At 33.9% G+C, this 20,044-nt stretch overlaps 1 protein-coding gene across 1 annotated transcript; it reads left to right on the top strand.

Moving 5' to 3' along the window:
* Nucleotides 1–14,470: 14,470 nt before the first annotated feature.
* Nucleotides 14,471–18,209, top strand: LOC134239449 (uncharacterized). The gene is made up of 2 exons (XM_062721630.1): nt 14,471–15,306; nt 17,569–18,209. Exons 1-2 carry the CDS (start codon nt 15,039–15,041, stop codon nt 18,207–18,209), a joined length of 909 nt encoding a protein of 302 aa, XP_062577614.1. The 5' UTR covers nt 14,471–15,038.
* The last annotated feature ends 1,835 nt before the right edge of the window (nt 18,210–20,044 follow it).

The raw sequence follows: 20,044 nt of genomic DNA, 5'->3' as shown, positions 1-20,044 counted from the left end.
CAATTTTTAAGCTATTTACAACTAAATAATTGGCTTTTATTTATTTATATATGTTTTATTTATTTGCGTAAAACATAAGAAAAGATATGAGATACATTTTATGATATTTAAGACTATTTCAAAATATGGTGATTCTTTAAAGTTCGATTTCACCAGAAAATATCGCCTACCCCCCTTTTTTCAACAGCTGGAATTAATGATAATTTATTATCTAGCACTGGAAATAAAATGATTAATCAATTACCATAGAACTGTTCTTTGTATTAAACAAAGATTTAATGGCCAAATTGCCATTAAAATTGAATTTAATGGGTGCAAAATGTAGGCGGGAATCATGAGTTAGAGTTCGTAGTTCTTGGTTAAAGCATCTGCTCTACAGTCGCGGAGTAATAAGGAGCTGATCCTTACGCCGTTGGTTCGAATCCTACTCTGGGACGAGGAAGACCGGTCCTACGGATGAGATCGCATAAACGGATGTCCCAGGTCTCAGTAGGTGCTGGCACGATAAAGACCTCACACTGTTCAATGGCCGTAAGTGCCGAGTATAGGACAAAGGACAAGGTATGGTAATTACTGAATCTGGCCCCTAATTTGATGAAAAAAATCAGAACATAATCAAAACTGTGATAGTTTTTAGTTAAGAACTTAAGTTGAGGTTTGTTTTAAAACCAGCACTAATTTTGATTCAAAACTTACACGGAGTCCACAAGAGGGTATAGAAGTAGGAAGTTTTCCGTATTATTTTAATTCTTGTCGGATTTCGTCAAATTTGAAATACTTTTTACTTCAACAAACATAGAACACAGGGCTGCCTATCTGAAGTTTTATACACAAAATACATCTGATACTAGTGTAAGAAATCTATAAATTTGGTAAATACGAAAAATTGTGCACTATGTTTTCTGAAAGAAAATGAGCTGTCAAATTAATTACAATTTGCATAAAATGAGAAAATTCGTGTCATAATTCGTGTCATAATTCCAGTGTCTTCTGGGTATCCCATAACTTAAAATCAATGCTCATTCTGTGACATGGGTTACATCAGGTTTTGATTAACTGATTAACTGTTGCATCATTATAATAGAACCCCCCCCCCCAACTGGGGGCCAAAAATGTGTCTTAACCCATCCTGTCCTTTGCAATTTTAGCTCTTACTATGTGTCCACATGGGGATTGAACGTTGGTTTTAAAGATTTCGTGACTGCACCGGGTATCCTTACCAACATTTGTATACCATTGAAAATAATAAGAACTTTAATACATGTATTTGTAAAATATTTCTTGCTCTTATTAGTTCTTAATAATTTTCAAACGTATGCGCATATTTTTCTGATAGACTTTCATCAGAAAGAAAAAATATAAACAATGTCTCAATAATTTCCAAACAGCCATCGTATTCTCATGTTGCTTTTTCTTCAGCATTTCACAATATAAAATATACATTGTATTACATTGTATATTACTGAGAGAGAGAGAGAGAAATACATGTAGTCTAATCACTAAAAAATTAGCAGTATCTCATAATTATTATATCAAATCATAAAATTCATAAAACTTATGATACATACTTTCGAGTACTTGTACATGTAAGTATATGATGAAGGATATATATAACGAACAGTAATCAATATAAAAGACCATAAAACAATGCAAAATAGAACAGAGCAAACACGGATCTCCGAAACATCAGAGATGGGATCAGGTGCCAGTGAGGAGTGAGCATCCCCTGCTGAACGGTCACACCCGCCGTGTGCTCCTAGTAATGATTGGGAAATAACGGAAAAATCTGTCGCCAATTCAGTTTATAAATAATGGACTAACAATTAGAGTGAAAAACTTCAGTCAGCATTTGACTAAATGATAAATTGTATTTGCTGACAAGTTCATTGTATCGACCAAAGAACTTACGAAATGATGACTTTAAACAAAAATAGGTCTACTAATAACGGAGAACAATAGGTACCCATTGATATTCCAATAAATTGTAGAAAGACCTGGTCTCCAAAAACCACACAAATACAGTGTATTGTCAATCAGAAGCTCAAGCATCTTTTTGATGTCAACTTCAGAGTACTTGTGTGTGCAATTAGAATGTGTTTTAACAAAATGATTTTGCAAATGACCAATGACCAAGTAAGTAAATTTACGAGTTCCATTTTTATTGAAAAATCGGCTGTCAATGATATCAAAAAGCTCGGACTTTAATCTATCGTGGGGAATGTTTGTGTAAAAAGTTGAAAAGTCGTAAGTTTTTAAGCTGTTAATTTGGTAGAATCTCGTGATTTCAAATTGTTCAAAGTTTTTTTTTAATTTTTGAGCATCAACATCTGATTCTCACCACTTCTTGAATATATTGTAGCACATTACTCCTGAAGTTTTTCCCTTATTACTGTCAATATCTTAGTGAGAAGTAATGACAGAGGCTTGGTTGAACATTTACTGGAACCCGCAATGTAACTTTGTTGGTAAGGATTCTTATGAAGTTTCGGAATCCAATATATATATATGGTAGTTCAAAATCATTTTGCTTCTTTGGGATATTAAAGAAAATAAAAACTGACATATGATTTTGAAGAATTTCTTCCTCAGAAAGGGAACTATGAGTATAAGTTGGATTACCACTTGTATAATTAAATCCAAATTCTTCTAAAATACAATTTATATAATGAACCTTACAAACGAAGACAATATTGTTACCTGCTCTGTCAGCAGGGACCATTACGTACTGATCTTGTTATCTATCTAATTCTTTTTTCACTTTTGGATTATTAAATATAGAAGGATAGATGGTTTTCATATTGCCCCTGGATCTTTTAATACGCGATTTTAACATGGACCTGATACATTTAATCCATTCTGACAAAGTGTCAGCGTCTTCTTTTTTATATATGGCCCCTCGTCTGGCGAAATCTTCAAGAGAATCCATAATATTTATGAAACATCGACGCCAGTTGAGGGATCGGGGTTCCCTATATTTAGCACTTTTTAAAATAAGTGATCTAAGGTCCACGTTATTAACTATATTTACGTCACCTGTAATAACGTGTCCAGCAGGACTTTAGTTATAGGGCGAAGAAGTTTATATGAACACGATGGAGGATTATGTTTCAGATCCTCGATATCAATGACATGTAAAGGTTTTTTTTTGTAATTGAAAAGTTTTGAAGCAATGCTTGATGTATATTTGTAGGAAATACAAAGTGTAGTTTCTAAATTGAAATATGGTGGAATACAAGACTGGACCCTTTGTGATTAAAAATTATATTATTTATATTAACCGCGTCAATTCCTTTATTGGCATGTTAAAGTTTAAGGAAAAGACGGATTGTTTTCGCTGCATTTTCTTCAGTAAAACGTGAGGGTTGAAAAAGCCTATATTTGCAATATCCATAATCACAGACCCGGGCCTATATTCTGGGTGTCGAGGAAACACTTTTAAAAAGGCAAAGACCATGGAAAATTTTTGTTATTTCTCTTATTTCGATTCGAAAATTTGCACCTTTCTTCAGAGTTATTTAGCATTGCATTGACATTAAGTTCAAAGCAATTAATCTTGTTTTTCTGTTATAAATTCAAAATTGTTTTTATGAGATGCATTTTATTTCTTTCCCCCCTTTTTATTGCTGCAATAAAACATAGTTTGAAAAGAAAAGTATCCATCCTTGGTTGCATCCTTCTTTAATATGAACAAGATTTGTCAACAAATTCTTTTTCTTCGGAAAATGATTCAGGGATAATGTGCTTTTGGACAAACCAAAATACGTGTATGAACGTGTACGTGTATTGGATAGGCAAATACATTTCACTGAAATAGTGTAGCAATTCTGACTATGCCTCTTGGTGAGATTGAAAGCAATGCAAAACCTGTTTTTGGGAAAAAAAAATAATCATGGCAATATTTAATGTCAGTATGGTTTATTAACTTTATCTTATAAGACAGATTAATTTACAATTCTTCATAATAAGGTCTACTTGGTGTTTTTTTTTACAGCATTCTTTGTGAATTGAGGAAAACGGAGAATGTGTCGCTCGTCTGAAATTCTTCCAAGTCTTGACAAAGTATCTCTCTGCTATATTTTCAGAATAAAAAGAAGTTGCGTTATTTCACTGATGAATAATTACGTAAATATAAGGTCTATTAAAACCATAATTTACATGTATACATGTACATACTTTATCATGATTTTTTCCGAGAAAATTTAAGTACCTAGAACAGCTAATGAAAAGGCTTTTTTCCGTTTCAAGTAATTTTTATTTTCATATTATAAATCAAACCCATATTTATCCATTTGAAAATTGTATAAGCGATTTTTGTGTTTTATATTCATTTAAATAAAAAAGCTTACATTATGTTCTGAAGATCTGTTTTCTTATAAAATCCGATAAACAATGGTGCTTTTAAATATGAATACGTCTCACAAAAAAAAATGTTCTCATTTACTGAAGCTCGTTTTAAATCAGACAAATTTTGTTTATGGATAAGACATTTTTTTTCATTCATGATTAACGCACTGCAAAAAAAAAAAAAAAACACATAATCTAAAAACATGTTTTTTTTTTTGCATACATTTAGTTTTATCATATATCACGAAACAGGTAAAGATATAAATCAGTAATTTATCTTAAAAATAACAAGCAATTAAAATCTCTGAATAGAAATAGCAACTCTGGAAATTACGGAGGCAAAATCAGAAGCCTACGAGGAGAACACATACCTAGTCCACCTGTTACTTCTGTCTCCAGTCCTATGTTTTGGTTAGGTAGACGGAATAACCAATGTTTAAGTTTAGAATAAAAACAATTGTTCAACAATCGGAATGAAATTAGTCCTTCAAGTAAGACCAGACGATAGGCTGCATTTGCTAAATTGGTGTTCATAACGACCGTAGATCAAGTGTTTATAAAAAAACTGACTTTAAGGATTGTTATGGAAATTCTTGTTAAGATCAACGTGTTTTTCAGTTACCTCTCTTGGTCTAAACATTGATCAGTACATGTTTCTAATATAAGTATCGATTTAAGTTGGGGGACGTGCATAAACACACCATATGCAGATGATAGTGAAATAAAATATATACATATAAGAATCGATGTGTTTGTGAAACACTGATGCCCCCGTATGGCAAATAGTGAAAAACTGTTCTTAAATGCAAATTTAACATATTGGTACCCAAAGTAGGGTCTCCTAACTGGAAATATAATTGTGAAAGATGAAAGCCCTATCACCATCTGTTCCCAAGTTATGGTCAGTCTAAAGTTTTTCATAAGTATAGAAATCTTCAACATCGAGGTCAGAAGGTCAAGGTTATTGCTATCCAATATAAGGTCTTTCCACAAAGAACACATGTGTGAAGAGTGGAAGCCCTAGCCCAAACCATTCAAAAGTTATGGCCAAGGTTAAAAAGATTTTAAAAGTAGGTTAAACTCCAAGATCAAGGTCAGAAGGTCAAGCTTATTGGTATTGAATATTAGGTCTGTCACAAAAATTACATATGTGAAGTATGAAAGCCCTAGCACATGCTCTTCAAAAGTTATTGCCAAAGTAAATGTTTTTTCATAAGTTCGGAAATCTCTAAAGACAAGGTCAAAATGTCAAGGTTATTGGTATCCAATAAAAGGGCTTGCCACAAAGATTACATATGTGAAGTATGGAAGCCCTAGCCCTAAGAGTTAAACAGTTATTGCCAAGGTTAATGTTTTTTCATAAGTCCGAGAATATCCAAGGTCAAGGTAATTGGTATCCAATAAATGCTCTTGCCATAATGAATACAGATGTGAAGTATGGAAGCTCTAGCCCTAACCGTTCAAAAGTTATGGTCAAGGATATAAAAATAAAAAGTAGGTCAAACTCTAAGATCAATGTCAAAGGGTCAAAGGTTTTGATATCAAATGAAAGGTCTTGGCACATGGATGAAAAAATAAAGTATGAAAGCACTATCTCTTACCCTTTAAAAGATATGGTCAAGATTGATTTTTAAAAGTATGTCAAACTCCAAGGTCAAGGTCAAAGGGTCAAACATTTGATATCCAATGAAGCATCTTCTTACAAGGATTACATATATAAAGTATGAAATTTCTAGCCCTTACCTTTCAAAAGTTATTGCCAGGGTTAAAGTTTTTTCATTAGTCCGTAAATATCCAAGGTCAAGGTCAAACGTTTAAGATTGTTGGTATCCATTGAAAGGTCTTGCTACAAAGAATATATATATGAAGTATAAATGCCCTGGTATCCACTGTTCAAAAGTTATGACCAAAGGAAAAAATTTGAAATTTTTGTGTAAAAGTCGATCAAATTCCTAGATCAAGGTCAAAACGTCAAATTTGGTGGTACCCAAAGAAAGGTCTTGTCACAAGAAATATACATAGGAAATATGAAAGTCATAACTCCACTAAATCAAAAGTTATGGGCAAGGTTAAAGTTTTTGCGGACAGAGAGTCAGAGAGAGAGACAGAAAGAGAGATAGACAGACGGACACGACAAAAACTATGCACCCTTAGTAAATAAATTAAAATAAAAATTAACGACGATGGAAAAGCTTTAGATATGTCGTTTGTAGTAGAGTTTAGTTGTTGCATGTAGTTTTCATAGTTAAGTTAGAGTAGGTAAAACATTCAAATATGCAGCAGATGTAAACAACTCTGTGGGGTCTTTTATTTGTGTCCAGTTAAAAATAGCTCGTGACGAATAACTTGGGAAAAAAACCCAATTGTTTCTGATAAACATATGAAACATTATTAATTATTCCTATTATGTTGTCTTGTACCAAGGTTAAACTAGCTATGGATACCATAGGTCTTTACTCGATAAATACATGTATTGTCCATTTATCATATTCAAATTTAAGGGGGCTCTCTACACCTATAAAGTATAACTGATTTTTGTTGCATGCATTTGTTTCTAATAATAGGCCCCATATCCGATAAAATAAGCTTCCAAAGTACTTCAATTTATTTTTTAGAAACATTTGAAATATTTCATTTATTTTGTTAAAATCCCTCCTATCTATATTTTTAAAAGCCCAGTGCTTTAAATTTCTCTTCAAAGTTTAGCGTTATAAAATATTGAAATAATAACCAACAAAGATAAAAATAAAATCAACATAATTTTTATTTAAATTTACAAAAATAGACAAAAGAAAAACTAAAACAGCATTTTCTTGAGAATAGCTCGTTGGATCCTCTTCAATATCTGAAAAGACATATAATATCAAAGGGTAAAAACAATGAAAAAAAGAAATTGAAAAAAATTGAAAAACTGTCAAAAACTTATAAACATCACAAAAATTCAGGTGTGAGAGATCCGCTTTAAGAGTGGACTCAAATATCTTGGTACTGTTTTTTTTATATAAACTTCAAATAAACTCTACTTGCACAATATTAAACAAATGTCACGCAAGGACATTGAAAGAAGTTCGTATTGTATGTATTGTTTTTCAATGAGTTTAAGCGAAAATCATCGCGTTTCCAGTCAATGACAAAGACATGTATTTAGTGAATTCATGGTATTGAGAAAGGTAGATTTACTTACCGTTTTTATCCAACTTGCATGTGTTATCCAGTGCTATATATATAACAAAACAAGTTAAGATGGTAAATGGCCAAAAGCGGTAAAAGAAATTCCTATAACCAAATGCACACTTCGTCTAAAACCTGCACGTTCCCCATACTTGTAAACAGCTGACAATCAATGGTGATCAAACGTTTGGGTCATGCGAAATTTCACCGGGTATAACCATTCATTCGGGTGTATACAAATCGAGAACCGAGTATCCTCTAGTCGATGGGAAGATAATACATATGTCTTATCTTATCAAATTTGCATTTTTGGGGGGATATATTTTGCTGAAAAGCATATATGCTTATTGGAGAAATAAATTTCTGAGTGTATGGCGTTTTGACACGTAATGATGAATTAGCATATGGACAAGCCATGTTTTATATCATTTTTTTCGCATCTAAAAATCTTATTCTAATAAGTTTGTGAATATATTATTTAATAATTAAATAAGTAGGAATTGAATAAATTGACAAACAATTCATTTTAAAGAAAGGATACGTATTGAGCAATACACTGTATTAATTGATGTGATATAATGTACATTCCATCCACAATATCGCATGTTGTGTTATACTCAGTGATTTATCGGTGTTAAGTGAATTTGAATCTGATCATTTGGGATCAAAATGGCGTTTTTACGGAAGTACGCCATGTTGTGACGTTGCAGAGAGCCCCCTTAAAGCCAAAAAATGAAATGTTCGTCATTGTTATTGACACAAACTATTAATAACAGTTTTAATAACGTCCTAAGATTGTTAAAGAAAATTAGAATATTGAACTATTTTAATTTGAAACATAGATGTCGTTTTTAAAAAAAGTCCTTCTGACACTAATGCATATAAACATCATTGAGTAGGCAACAAAAATAATCATTTTAATATAGAAGGAAATTGTTAGCATTAACGTTGTTCAAGAATTTGATATGACGGTATATTAGTGCATAAGTGTTAGTCAGAATATCTTTTCACTGAAGGCGGATATGGTTTTCCTTTAGTCACCCGCCCGTCTGTCTTAAAAGGATTTTATAAAAGATATTATAATAAAAAAAATCACAGCTATAACCACCAAAACACCACAAGTATTTCACAAGTGTTCTCTTGAGTAGCTCCTGAGTGGCCTTTTTGCAAGTTTCAGGTTGGACATGCATGCCAGTAATTTAAACGGAACAACAGAAATGACTCTGGAAGCTGTGAATTATATGTTTGCAAATGACCGTCTGTTTATTTCCGTCTTTCTGTTGACAGTTAGTTTCGTCGGACTTGCAGCAAACATCGTCATTGTGTATGTGTACATATTCCAAATGCCCAAGTGGAAAGAGTCCAGCCGCTTTTTTGTTCCGTTTTTGGCAATAAACGATGCTATAGTTTGTATAGCTGGATCAACTTTTCGGGTGTTTCTTAACTTTAATTATGTTGTACCGAAATCGGACATTTTTTGCAGGAGCAATGTTTATTTCATTAATGTCTTCGTTATGGTCTCATCCATGATTTTGCTTTTAATAACCATTGACCGTTTTCTCTTCGTTTATTACAATGGTTTAAAACGGTTCAAACTGAAATCAAAAGAGCTTGCATTGATAGGTATCATATTGATTGCATTCCTGTCACAAATTCCAGTTTTGGCGTTTTTTGGTGAGCTGGAGGTTCCATATGATACACACGGAAGACACGATATAGGTAATATAACACTGTACCAGTGTAGTGAAATCCATGGAGAGAAATATAGAAAATCTGCGATTGTAGTGACACTTTTTCGTCTTGTGTTTATTTTCTGTCAGGTAATTGTTATGATCGTATTGTATTCTGCAATCGCTCGCGTTATATACAAAGGTTTATCCAGAATCCGAAAGAAAAAAAGCACGCAACAGAAGAATTCAAACAGCAAAGTATCTCTTGATTCTGAATCACCATCCATGTTGAATGAAACCAGTTCACTCCCAAGGAAACAGACGACCCAAAAAGGAGGACGATTTAAGTCACTGAAGAAGCAAGTATCCAAAGAAAATGTGTATGGCCATTTTCGAAAACATCGTTTCACCTACACATTTATGTTACTGACTGGTGTTTACGCCGTTAACCTTATTCCTAGCACCGTGATCACACTTCTTTCTATTGTTCTTGGAGAGCACACATTTTGGTATCGCCTATCTTATGCTGAACTTCAACTTAGTTTGCTGGCCTATAACTCAGATATTATAGACTCTACGATTCATCCCTTTATTTATGGACTTTTGGATACAAAATTAAAAACAGAGATAAAAAGAACTTTTAAATGCTAAAGATTGAATAATTTGCTGTGAAACAATTTGCACTGTAGATCGATCAATTAATTTATGCAAAACATTATTTTCGACAGAATGTTTGGTATTTCATATAGCAAAATTTTTTTTCACGAAATTTGGATTTTCTTGTACATACGTAATAAAGTATTTTATCGTATATATATTTATAAGAGAAAAAAAATTAATACATGGTGTTTCGAAATTATGCAGAAATATAAAATTATCGCCTAAGGATGTTGGATCCTGTTATCAAAAGTATTGAGAATTTTTATTATACAGGTATATTTTTGGAATCTATACACATAGCTTAATTAAAAATCAAAACCAAACATGGAGTAAATGTGCTTCTTCCACGCCATGGAGCATTTAATATGACCTTTTGCACTGTAATTACGTATAACACATAAATCAATTGTTCAAAGTTTTTCCTCTAATATTTTTATCCAAATGAATCATGGGAACAAACACTTCTTTTTTCATCTTGAATAGTCTCATTAAATTTAGAGACAACAAAAAAGTATAATTACTTCATATAGTCAATTATTTGACCTTTCTGCACTGAAAAAAGTCATTTTTCTGGCATTAAAAATTTCACTTGTCAGGCAATAAAATCATTCGCAAATAATGACATTTTTCTGAATTTAATATGAATGGTTAATATTATTTTGTTTATTCAGAAAATAAAATTCAAAGTGGGGTCTGTGATATTAATTTGTAGTTATTGGCCTAAAATGGGGTATTTTTCCCCAAGACTTTTACAATATATTTGTTATATTTGTTCAATATGATGATAGAACGCATAACGGATAATTTAGTACATGTATATTATTTTGGACCAGCATGAAACATTTCTCTGCTCAAAACAACTTTGTGTGCAGGTTGCTGTAAAAATAGGAATCCGAACTTAACATTAGTGTAAATATTTTGAATGAGAAGAATTGCTCAATTTTTTCCATAAAACCTTCCGCCTCTAAATATCGTTCCTCACTTAATGTTCCAGTAAATGTTCAACCAAGCCTCTTTCGTTACTCCTCACTAATATGTTGACAGTAGTGAAGGAAAAACTTCAAGAGTACTGTGCAACTTTATATTCAAGAAGTGGTGTGAATCAGATGTGGAAACTAAAAAAATCTAAAGAACTTTTGGACAATTTGAGATCACAAGACTTTACGAAAATCAACAGCTTAAAAACTTACGACTTTTCAACTTTATATACAACCATTCCCCACAACAAATTAAGATCCAGGCTATTTGATATCATTGACAGCTGCTTCTTCAATAAAAATGGAACTCGTTAATTTACTTACCTCGTCATTGGTCCTTTGTAAAAAAATAATTTTTTAAAGTCAAAATTGCACACATAAGTACTCTGAACTTGACATCAAGAGGATGCTTGAGTTTCTGATTGACAATATCTATTTGGTTTTTGGAGACCAGGTATCCCAACAATCTATTGGAATACACATGGGTACAAATTGCGCTCCGTTATCAACAGACTTATTTTTATATTCATATGAAGCAGAATTTATGCAAAATCTTATGTCTGAAAAGAAGAAAACACTTGCTGTGGCCTTCAACTCGACATTTAGATATATCGACGACGTATTGTCAATTAATAATGGTAATTTCCATTCCTACGTCGGTTCGATATATCCTGGTGAGCTTGAGATAAAAGATACCACAGAGTCCGACACTTCTGTTTCATACTTGGATATTTTACTTGAAAAGACACTAATGGTCACTGTAGGAAAGCGGCTGACCGTAGTATATATTACGGTCATCAAAACATGTCGGCCGAGGTCACCGGTTAGAATTTTTCAGTCAAGATTTTAAACATTTGCCAGATTATGTGTGTTAATTCTTGCAGCATTTAAATGTACGCTAATGAGAACTTGCTATTGGTTATTATAACTTACTTGAATTTAAGGAAATAAAGCTGTAGTACGACCTCAAAGTTTTTGACAATGATGACCATAACAAACACACTCAACAAAGTAGATGACGACCGTAATATGATTATAGAGATGACCGTAGTATATGTACTAAATCATTTGAGACGTATAATATCTTATTTAATATCAGTACTAGATGTTCAATACAGATTACATTTTACAAGATCTATATACTAATTTGTATGGAGGTCATAAAAAAAGGACTGAAACTTTTTAAATATGATTGATTCAATACTTATTGATAAGAGAAGCCACGGTTGATTTAGAATGTTAAACAAAGTATTTATGTAAAAATCTTGAAAAAAATGTCACATTTCTCTTCGACCTTATTATTTTTTCTGTATTATACATTATTCATAAAAATATTTACTAACAATTGCGGCCATAAAAGTTTATTCTGCATTCTTCAAGAAAAATATTAATATTGCGACCATCACTAAGTCCTTCTCCTTTAAAGCCTCTGAAAAAAGACAAACCTCGCCCTTCAAACAGTTTTGCAACCGTTACCCAAAATGATAGTGACTCATCACTATATCTCATGTTATAAACCGTCCTTTGTTTATAAAACTAGGCTGCTTTTCACAAAACTATCGTAAGATTTGTCCTACGATCATCTAAGATCTGACTTACGACAATCATAAGATTTGTCACTGCTGTTTCACAAAACTCTATTAAGTATAAGAAATCTTAAGACAAGTCTGAAGACAAATTCCAATCTTCAATATTACAGGGATTTTTTTAATGTTTTCACGGAATTTTCTGTCAAAATAAATTGTGATTCCTATAGTTTCTTTTGCAGATATACCGTCGGAGAAAATATCTTATTGCACCAACTTAAATGTACTTTGTGTGTTTGTTGGGAAGGGGGGGGGTCATTGAAATTAAATTTGATTTAATTTCGTCAGAAAATTTTGATAAAAAATTTGCTCAGGAAATAGTAGTTTCTGACAAAATGCATGTGATTACTTTTAATTAAAACTACTAGTGTATCTGAAGCTTTGCAAATTATGAACGATTTTAACAATGACTCTTTCTGAAACACAAAATCTTGTTCAAAGTTCGTTCACAAAATTAATTTGATGCAGGTGTCTTTGAAACGCTTCAACTACTGCTACAAAATATCAATGCTAACAGATGAAGAAGAGAAACGAACGAAAAAAATCCAATTAAAATTTTACGGTCTAAATACTATTATAAAAAAGCATAAAGAGAACATTTACATACAGCATCAAATATTACAGCATACTGAATTGTCATACACACTCCGTTGGATTAATGAGGATACCTCACAAATTAAACTATTTGATTTTCATCTAATTTTGTACGACTGATTAAAATGTTAACTTGGAAATTAAATCACCACAATTAGAAACATATAAAAGACATTTATATATTGTCTGCCACAATGCAACAAAATAAATTAAAGTAAAATTCATTGGCTTATCAAATCCGGCATAAAAATGCACGTGGTTCTAAGAAGCATTTTTTTTTTTTTTTTTTTTTGGTTTTTTTTTTTTTTTGGTTTTTGTTTTGTTTTGTTTTGTTTGTTTTTTTTTCTTTTGGGGGGGGGGGTTACAACCAAAGAAAATTTTTTGAAATGAATAAAGTGGAAAAATATAAAGTAGGTACATTTTAGTTTTCTGTCGTATATTTTTGGCAAATTAATGGGGGTGTCATTGTTCTGACTGGATTGTTACATCTCTAAAAACCGTTTTTTTAAATATCTTTTGGTTTTTAGCCAAATACATACTGTCGCAAGTTTCACTTTAGACTTAAGACATGAATCTAATTGTCTTAAGATTATGATAAATCTTAAGATTATCATAAGATATGACAGCTTTGTGAAACGGGTATGTTGAAATCTTACGATAATTATCGGTCTTAAGATAGATCTTAGTCCCTGGCCGATATCAATCAACAAGTGGAGTGTAATGTTGCCATCAAATATGGCGTTTCTGATGTTTTTCATTAATGTACAAAAGTCGTCCAAACGACCAATTTCTTCAGGTAGAACACTGTTAATTTCACTGTGTTCTATGTTAGTCTCAGCATCTTGTCCAAACTCACATTGCTGCTGACGTTTACTTTCATGAACTTCAATTTTTTTACTCTCAACATTTACACGCACTGAAAATCCATTACTGTTTTTTTTTTCTTTAAGTTCAGATAAGTATATAGGAAAGTGAATAGATTTATATATAGTTTTTCCAGTGTCTGCGTTAAGTTCTAATTTACGTATGCTGATTTTTTTTTTTTTTTTGCTTCCAAATGGTGACATATGCTATGTATGGCACGCCAAATTCACAAAAATGAGCTAAACACAGTTTCACGGTTGATAAACTAGGTTTATCGACTGTAAACTATAGTTTACAAACCGTGAACTATATATGGCACGCCAAATTCACAAAAATGAGCTAAATCTAGTTTCACAATTGATAAACTAAGTTTATCGACTGTAAACTATAGTTTACAAATCGTAAACCATAGTTTACGATTGTTAAGTATAGTTTTCATCTGTAAAACTATATTTAACGGTTGTTAACAATAGTTTACGAATGCTAATCTTAGTTTATCTGTCTGTAATAAAATGTTAACAATAGATTTTGTTGATAAACATAGATTATAGTTAAGAGTTGTAAACCATAGTTTACAAATCGTGAAACTGTATTTATCAGATAATTGCATTTACCGCCATGTGCGGTAAATGCCAGTTATCGAAGAAGAATAGCCTAAGCGCGATAACTCCCCTGTCCTCAACCAAATTTCCAAAATAGCCCCAAGTCTTAAATGCGCTTGCGCACACATCCTCTCCGCTCGACGATTTTGATCAGACAGCATCAACAGAAAAATCACCTCCAAGTTGCAACCCATTACGTGGATTACTATATTGTACAGGTATCGTTCCACCGGTCATTGGTATGTATTAAACATCTAGTGAAGCATTGGAAGCGAATTGGGCGTTTCCCTTGCCTCAGCACTTAAGATGTCAGCAGATTTTGCTGGATCAATATTCATCATCACCATCCGTTAATGGCGGCATGCCAAACGTTAAACAAAAGGGCTCTAACTCTACATATAATTTGATCATTCATAATTAGTAAACGATGTTAATAATTTACAATCTCAGATTCAAACAAAAAATAAATAAATAAATAAAAGGAAAAAATTATAAATATATAAGCAATTAATAATAACAAATTATGTATATGTTAAACACAAGTTACACAGTTGTTTGTTTTATAGAAACATGCTCCGCGCAAAAAGGACTACAAAGTCTCCATATGCCAGGCCCGGCCGAGCTCAAGCTGCCACACAAAAGGCCAAAGCATCCAGGCCTACAAGCACCGTGACTCAACCGAACCAGGTCACCCCTGCTACAAGCACTGTGACTCAACCGAACCAGGTCACTCCTGATGCCATACCTCCAGCCTTATCAAACCAGCCTACAACTTCCTCAGGAATAGACATCCCTGACCCCTCAGAGTTTGAGGCATCGCCAACAATGCTTTCTCCAGGTACTTCAGGCAGCACTAATACATTATCTAATTCAAGTGCAACAACACCAAATTCATTATGTAGCGTTTCAGACGCATTGGGCGTGCATGTCCCAGATAACCTGAGACAAAACATATATGATAATGCATTCATTCACTTGCATAAATTACTTCCTCTCAAACCAAATGACGAGCCCCAGCAACAGCTCGCATTTGTCGCTGGCGAATTAGTGATAAAGGCTAAGCATAAGGAAATCAAAATAACTTCAATTGAAACATGGACAAATGCTTTCCTCATTTTCAGCAGCATTTACTTGACTAAGTTCCCTGAACACATTCAATCAATCCTTAAATACATTAACATCATACGCACTGCTGCACAGCGATCATCAAACTTAAACTGGCTCAATTATGACATACAGTTTAGACTAAAGCGCTCCAGGAACCATACTCTCGACTGGGGGTGTGTCGACGCAGAATTATGGCTCTTGTATGTGTCTCATGGCCACAACACTCTATCACAGCAAACCCCAAATTATACATCTAAATCGCCAAAATGCTTTGACTTCAATTACAAAGGCACATGCGGAAGACCATACTGCACTTATCAACATGCTTGCATTAAATGCTCCAATAATCACCCACTCATAAACTGCCGCTGGCACAACAGTCAGGCATTTCGCACAGAAAACTTTCGCCCATCCCAAGCCGAACATCCCCGCCAGCCCCCAAGCAGATTTCAGAGTAGAGGGTTCCCCCCAAACCAACCAAGGCCTCTGGGACTTGGCCCCAACCCCAGTCAACGTTAACATCCTAAAATCAATGCTAAAAGACTACCCCTTGCAACATATTGCTCATGAATTAATCAATGGTTTTCAATATGGTTTCAACATTTGTTATTCGGGTATACGGGAATATCAAAAATCTAAAAACATGAAATCTGCACAAACAAATTCACAGCAGCTCCAAGAAAAAATTGATCAAGAGGTTAAATTAGGTAGAGTAGCTGGGCCGTTCAAGAATATCCCCATGTCAAATATCAAGTGTAGCCCAATAGGCATTGTTCCCAAAAAGCAAGGGGGGTGGCGTATGATTTGTAACTTATCTGCACCAGAGGGAAATAGTGTTAATGACTTTATAGACCCAGATCTATGCACCGTTCATTATACATCATTTGACTCGACAGTAAGAATGATAAAAGAACTAGGCAAGGGAGCTTTGTTGGGGAAAAAAGACATTTCTAGTGCATTCAGACTCCTTCCTATTCGCCCCGAGGATTTTTCCTTGCTTGGTTTTTATTTTAACAACTATTATTTCGATAAGTGCCTCCCATTCGGTTGCTCTATAGCATGTGCTACATTTGAAAAATTTGCAACAGCCCTCCATTGGATTGTTCAAGATCGAGCCAATATTGACACATTAGTACACTACCTTGATGATTTCCTTTTTGCAGGCTCTGCAAACACCCTTGTGTGCAAAAACCTCATGCAAATATTTGACATAACTTGTGAAACGCTCGGCGTTCCTCTGTCAGAGGAAAAAACTGAAGGTCCTACAACATGTTTAACATTTCTAGGGTTAGGGATTAATACCATCACCCAAACTATATTTGTCCCTAAAGATAAAGTCGATGCCCTTAAAGCCCAACTTCAAAACGTTGCCTCGCGTCGCAAAATTACTCTTAAAGAAATGCAATCATTAGTTGGATCTTTGGCATTTATTTCTAAGGCAATACCTGCAGGGAGAGCCTTTTGTAGGCGATTTTATGACAGCCTATCACAGGGATACAAACAACACCATTATATCACTATCTCAAGGGCACTTCGCGAAGATGTAGATATATGGCTCGAGTTCCTGTCTGACTTTAATGGCACAACTGTATTCCCAGATATTCACTGGTCAGATAAAGACACTATTCACATATCCTCTGATAGCTCTGGTTCACTTGGGTGTGGGGTCATATTTGGTACACAATGGTCCTACCTACAATGGCCCTCAGAATGGTCACAACACGATTGTAGAGATCTGACTTATCTGGAGTTAGTCCCAGTCGCCCTTGCAATATACATATGGGGCCACAAACTACAAGGCAGAAAAATAATCTTGCATATTGATAACATGGCTGTTGTCGAGATAATCAACTAAAAAACATCAAAGTCACCAAGAGTTATGTCCCTCCTCAGGCCTTTTCTTTATAAAATATTAAAATACAATATCCAAGTCCGCTGCGAACATGTACCAGGTCATTCTAATTCTATAGCTGATGCCATATCTCGTTTTCAGTGGCAAAAGTTCAGGAAGCTGGCCCCCCATGCAGACTATTATCCCTGCCAAGTTCCTCTGGAATTCTGGAACCATTTGAGCAGGAAGTAGAACAACTACTCTCAGCATCAGTCTCTCATAACACTCAAGAAATATACCAGAAAGGTCTTGACTCATTTGCACAATTTAGAAAAAAATTTAACTTAACAGAAGTATGGCCCCCTCCCATAGACCAATTAATTAACTATATTGCTTACCTATCCTCAAAGGGGACAACATACTCTACAGCCAAAACCTACCTAGCTGGCTTAAGCTTCAACATAAAACTTGGTAATTTCCCAGACCCATGCCAATTTTTCATAGTCAAGAAAATGCTAAATGGCTTTAAACAACTAAAACATAGAAAAGATTCAAGAAGCCCGATAACATTTCCCCTATTAGTCAAGTTAATAGACTCGCTGCAACATGTGTGTCGCAATTATTATGAAAAATTACTGTTCTCCTCAGCATATGGGCTCGCATTCTTTGCTTTACTTCGAGTTGGTGAAATAACCACCACTAGGGCAAATACCCACAGTTCCCCATTATCAATAGAAAATATATCAATATCCCAATCATCCATTCAGATCGCGTTAACTATGATTTACAGATGTGAAATATAGATTAACGTTGTTAACTATAGTTTACAACCGATAAACCTTTATCGACTGTGAAACTATGTTTTGCTTTTGTGAATTTGGCGTGCCATAACTATAGTTAACAATTCGTTAACTATAGTTTTCATCTGTAATACTATATCTAACGGTTGTTAACTATAGTTTACGAATGGTAATCTAAGTTTATCTGTCTGTAATAAAGCATTAACAATAGATTTTGTTGATAAACCTAGATTCACGTTTGTTAACTATTATTTACAATCGTAAACTGTAGTTAAGAGTTAATAATCATAGTTTCACAAATCGTGAAACTATAATTATCAGATCGTTAACTATAGTTAAGAATTGTAAACAACTAAAGTATAGTTTACAAATCGTGAAACTGTATTTATCAGATAATCTATGATATGCAAATGATTGTTTTCGGTGTTAAGTATAGTTAACGATTGTGAAACATAGATAATCGCGTTAACTATGGTTTACAGACGTAAAATATAAATAACGCTGTTAACTATAGTTTACAGTCCGTAAACTATAGTATACAAGCGATAAACCTAGTTTATCGACTGTGAAACTATGTTTAGCTAATTTTTGTGAATTTGGCGTGCCATAGCTATGGTTCAAAATTACACTAACATCTTTGTCTTTTTAACACAAAAATAACATGATATGTCTGCTTCTACAACAGAAAAGAAAACACATTAAATTATATTTATGTATATTACCATCATTTTACTTCATTGGAAAAATCTATATTACGGTCATCTTAATATTTTGTTACGGTCATCATTGTTAAAAACTTTGAGGTCGTACAACAGCTTTATTTCCTTAAATTCATGTTAGTTATAATAACCAATAGCAAGTTCTCATTAGCATACCTTTAAATTTTGCAAGAATTATCATAGATAATCTAGCAAATGTTAGAAATCTTGACTGAAAATACATGTATCTTACCGGTGACCTCGGCCGACATGTTTTGATGACCGTAATATATACTACGGTCAGCCGCTTTCTACAGTGAATAGTAATCTAACAACCAAGCTATATGATAAACGTGATGACTTTAACTTTTTTATCGTCAACTTTCCTTACTTATGCAGCAATATATATACCTTCATCACCTGCATACGTAGTATATATATCTCAGTTGATTCGATACGCAAGAGCATGCTCTACGTATGAACAATTTCTAAAACGAGGTAAATTATTGAGAAGCAATTTGATGAAACAAGAATATCAACAGTCTCGTTTAAAGTCATCATTTCGTAAGTTCTTTGGTCGATACAATGAACTTGTCAGCAAATACAATTTTGATTGAGTCAAATACTGACTGATGTTTTTCATAATAATAATAATAATGATTGTTTTTATATAGTATGGAATCCGGATAGGGCCACGCAGTTCACTATCGCATCATCGCACCATCGAGGTTTGAGTCGATGGTGCGATGACGCGATAATGCGATGACGATGGAGCGATGAAGCGATAACGATGAAGCGATGGTGCGATAGCGCGATGACGATGACGCGATGGCGCGATACTGCGATGACGATGAAGCGATGGTGCGATGGAGCGATAAAGCGATGACGCGATGGCACGATAGCGATGCTGCGATGGTGCGATAGACACGATATAGCATCGCATCATCACTATCGCGCCATCGCATCATCGCTATCGCACCATCGCAGCATCGCTATCGTGCCATCGCGTCATCGCATTATCGCTTCATCGCGCCATCGCATCATCGTCATCGCGCTATCGCGCCATCGCATCATCGTCATCGCAATATCGCACCATCGCTTCATCGTTATCGCACCATCGCTTCATCGTCATCGCATTAT

This window comes from Saccostrea cucullata, unplaced genomic scaffold (assembly GCF_032062105.1).
Source record: "Saccostrea cucullata isolate Sc308-1 unplaced genomic scaffold, CSIRO_AGI_Scuc_v1 ctg991, whole genome shotgun sequence".
Lineage (NCBI taxonomy): Eukaryota > Metazoa > Mollusca > Bivalvia > Ostreida > Ostreidae > Saccostrea > Saccostrea cuccullata.
Note: the sequence above shows the minus strand (reverse complement) of the source record. Positions and strands in the feature narration are given on the sequence as shown.

Excerpts from the sequence above, each read along its gene's own strand:
- LOC134239449 (XM_062721630.1), top strand. The coding sequence starts at position 15,039 with ATGCTCCGCGCAAAAAGGACTACAAAGTCTCCATATGCCAGGCCCGGC. Across the intron at positions 15,307-17,568 it reads GCCAACAATGCTTTCTCCAG|TGGCAAAAGTTCAGGAAGCT; the intron begins GTACTTCAGGCA and ends TCTCGTTTTCAG.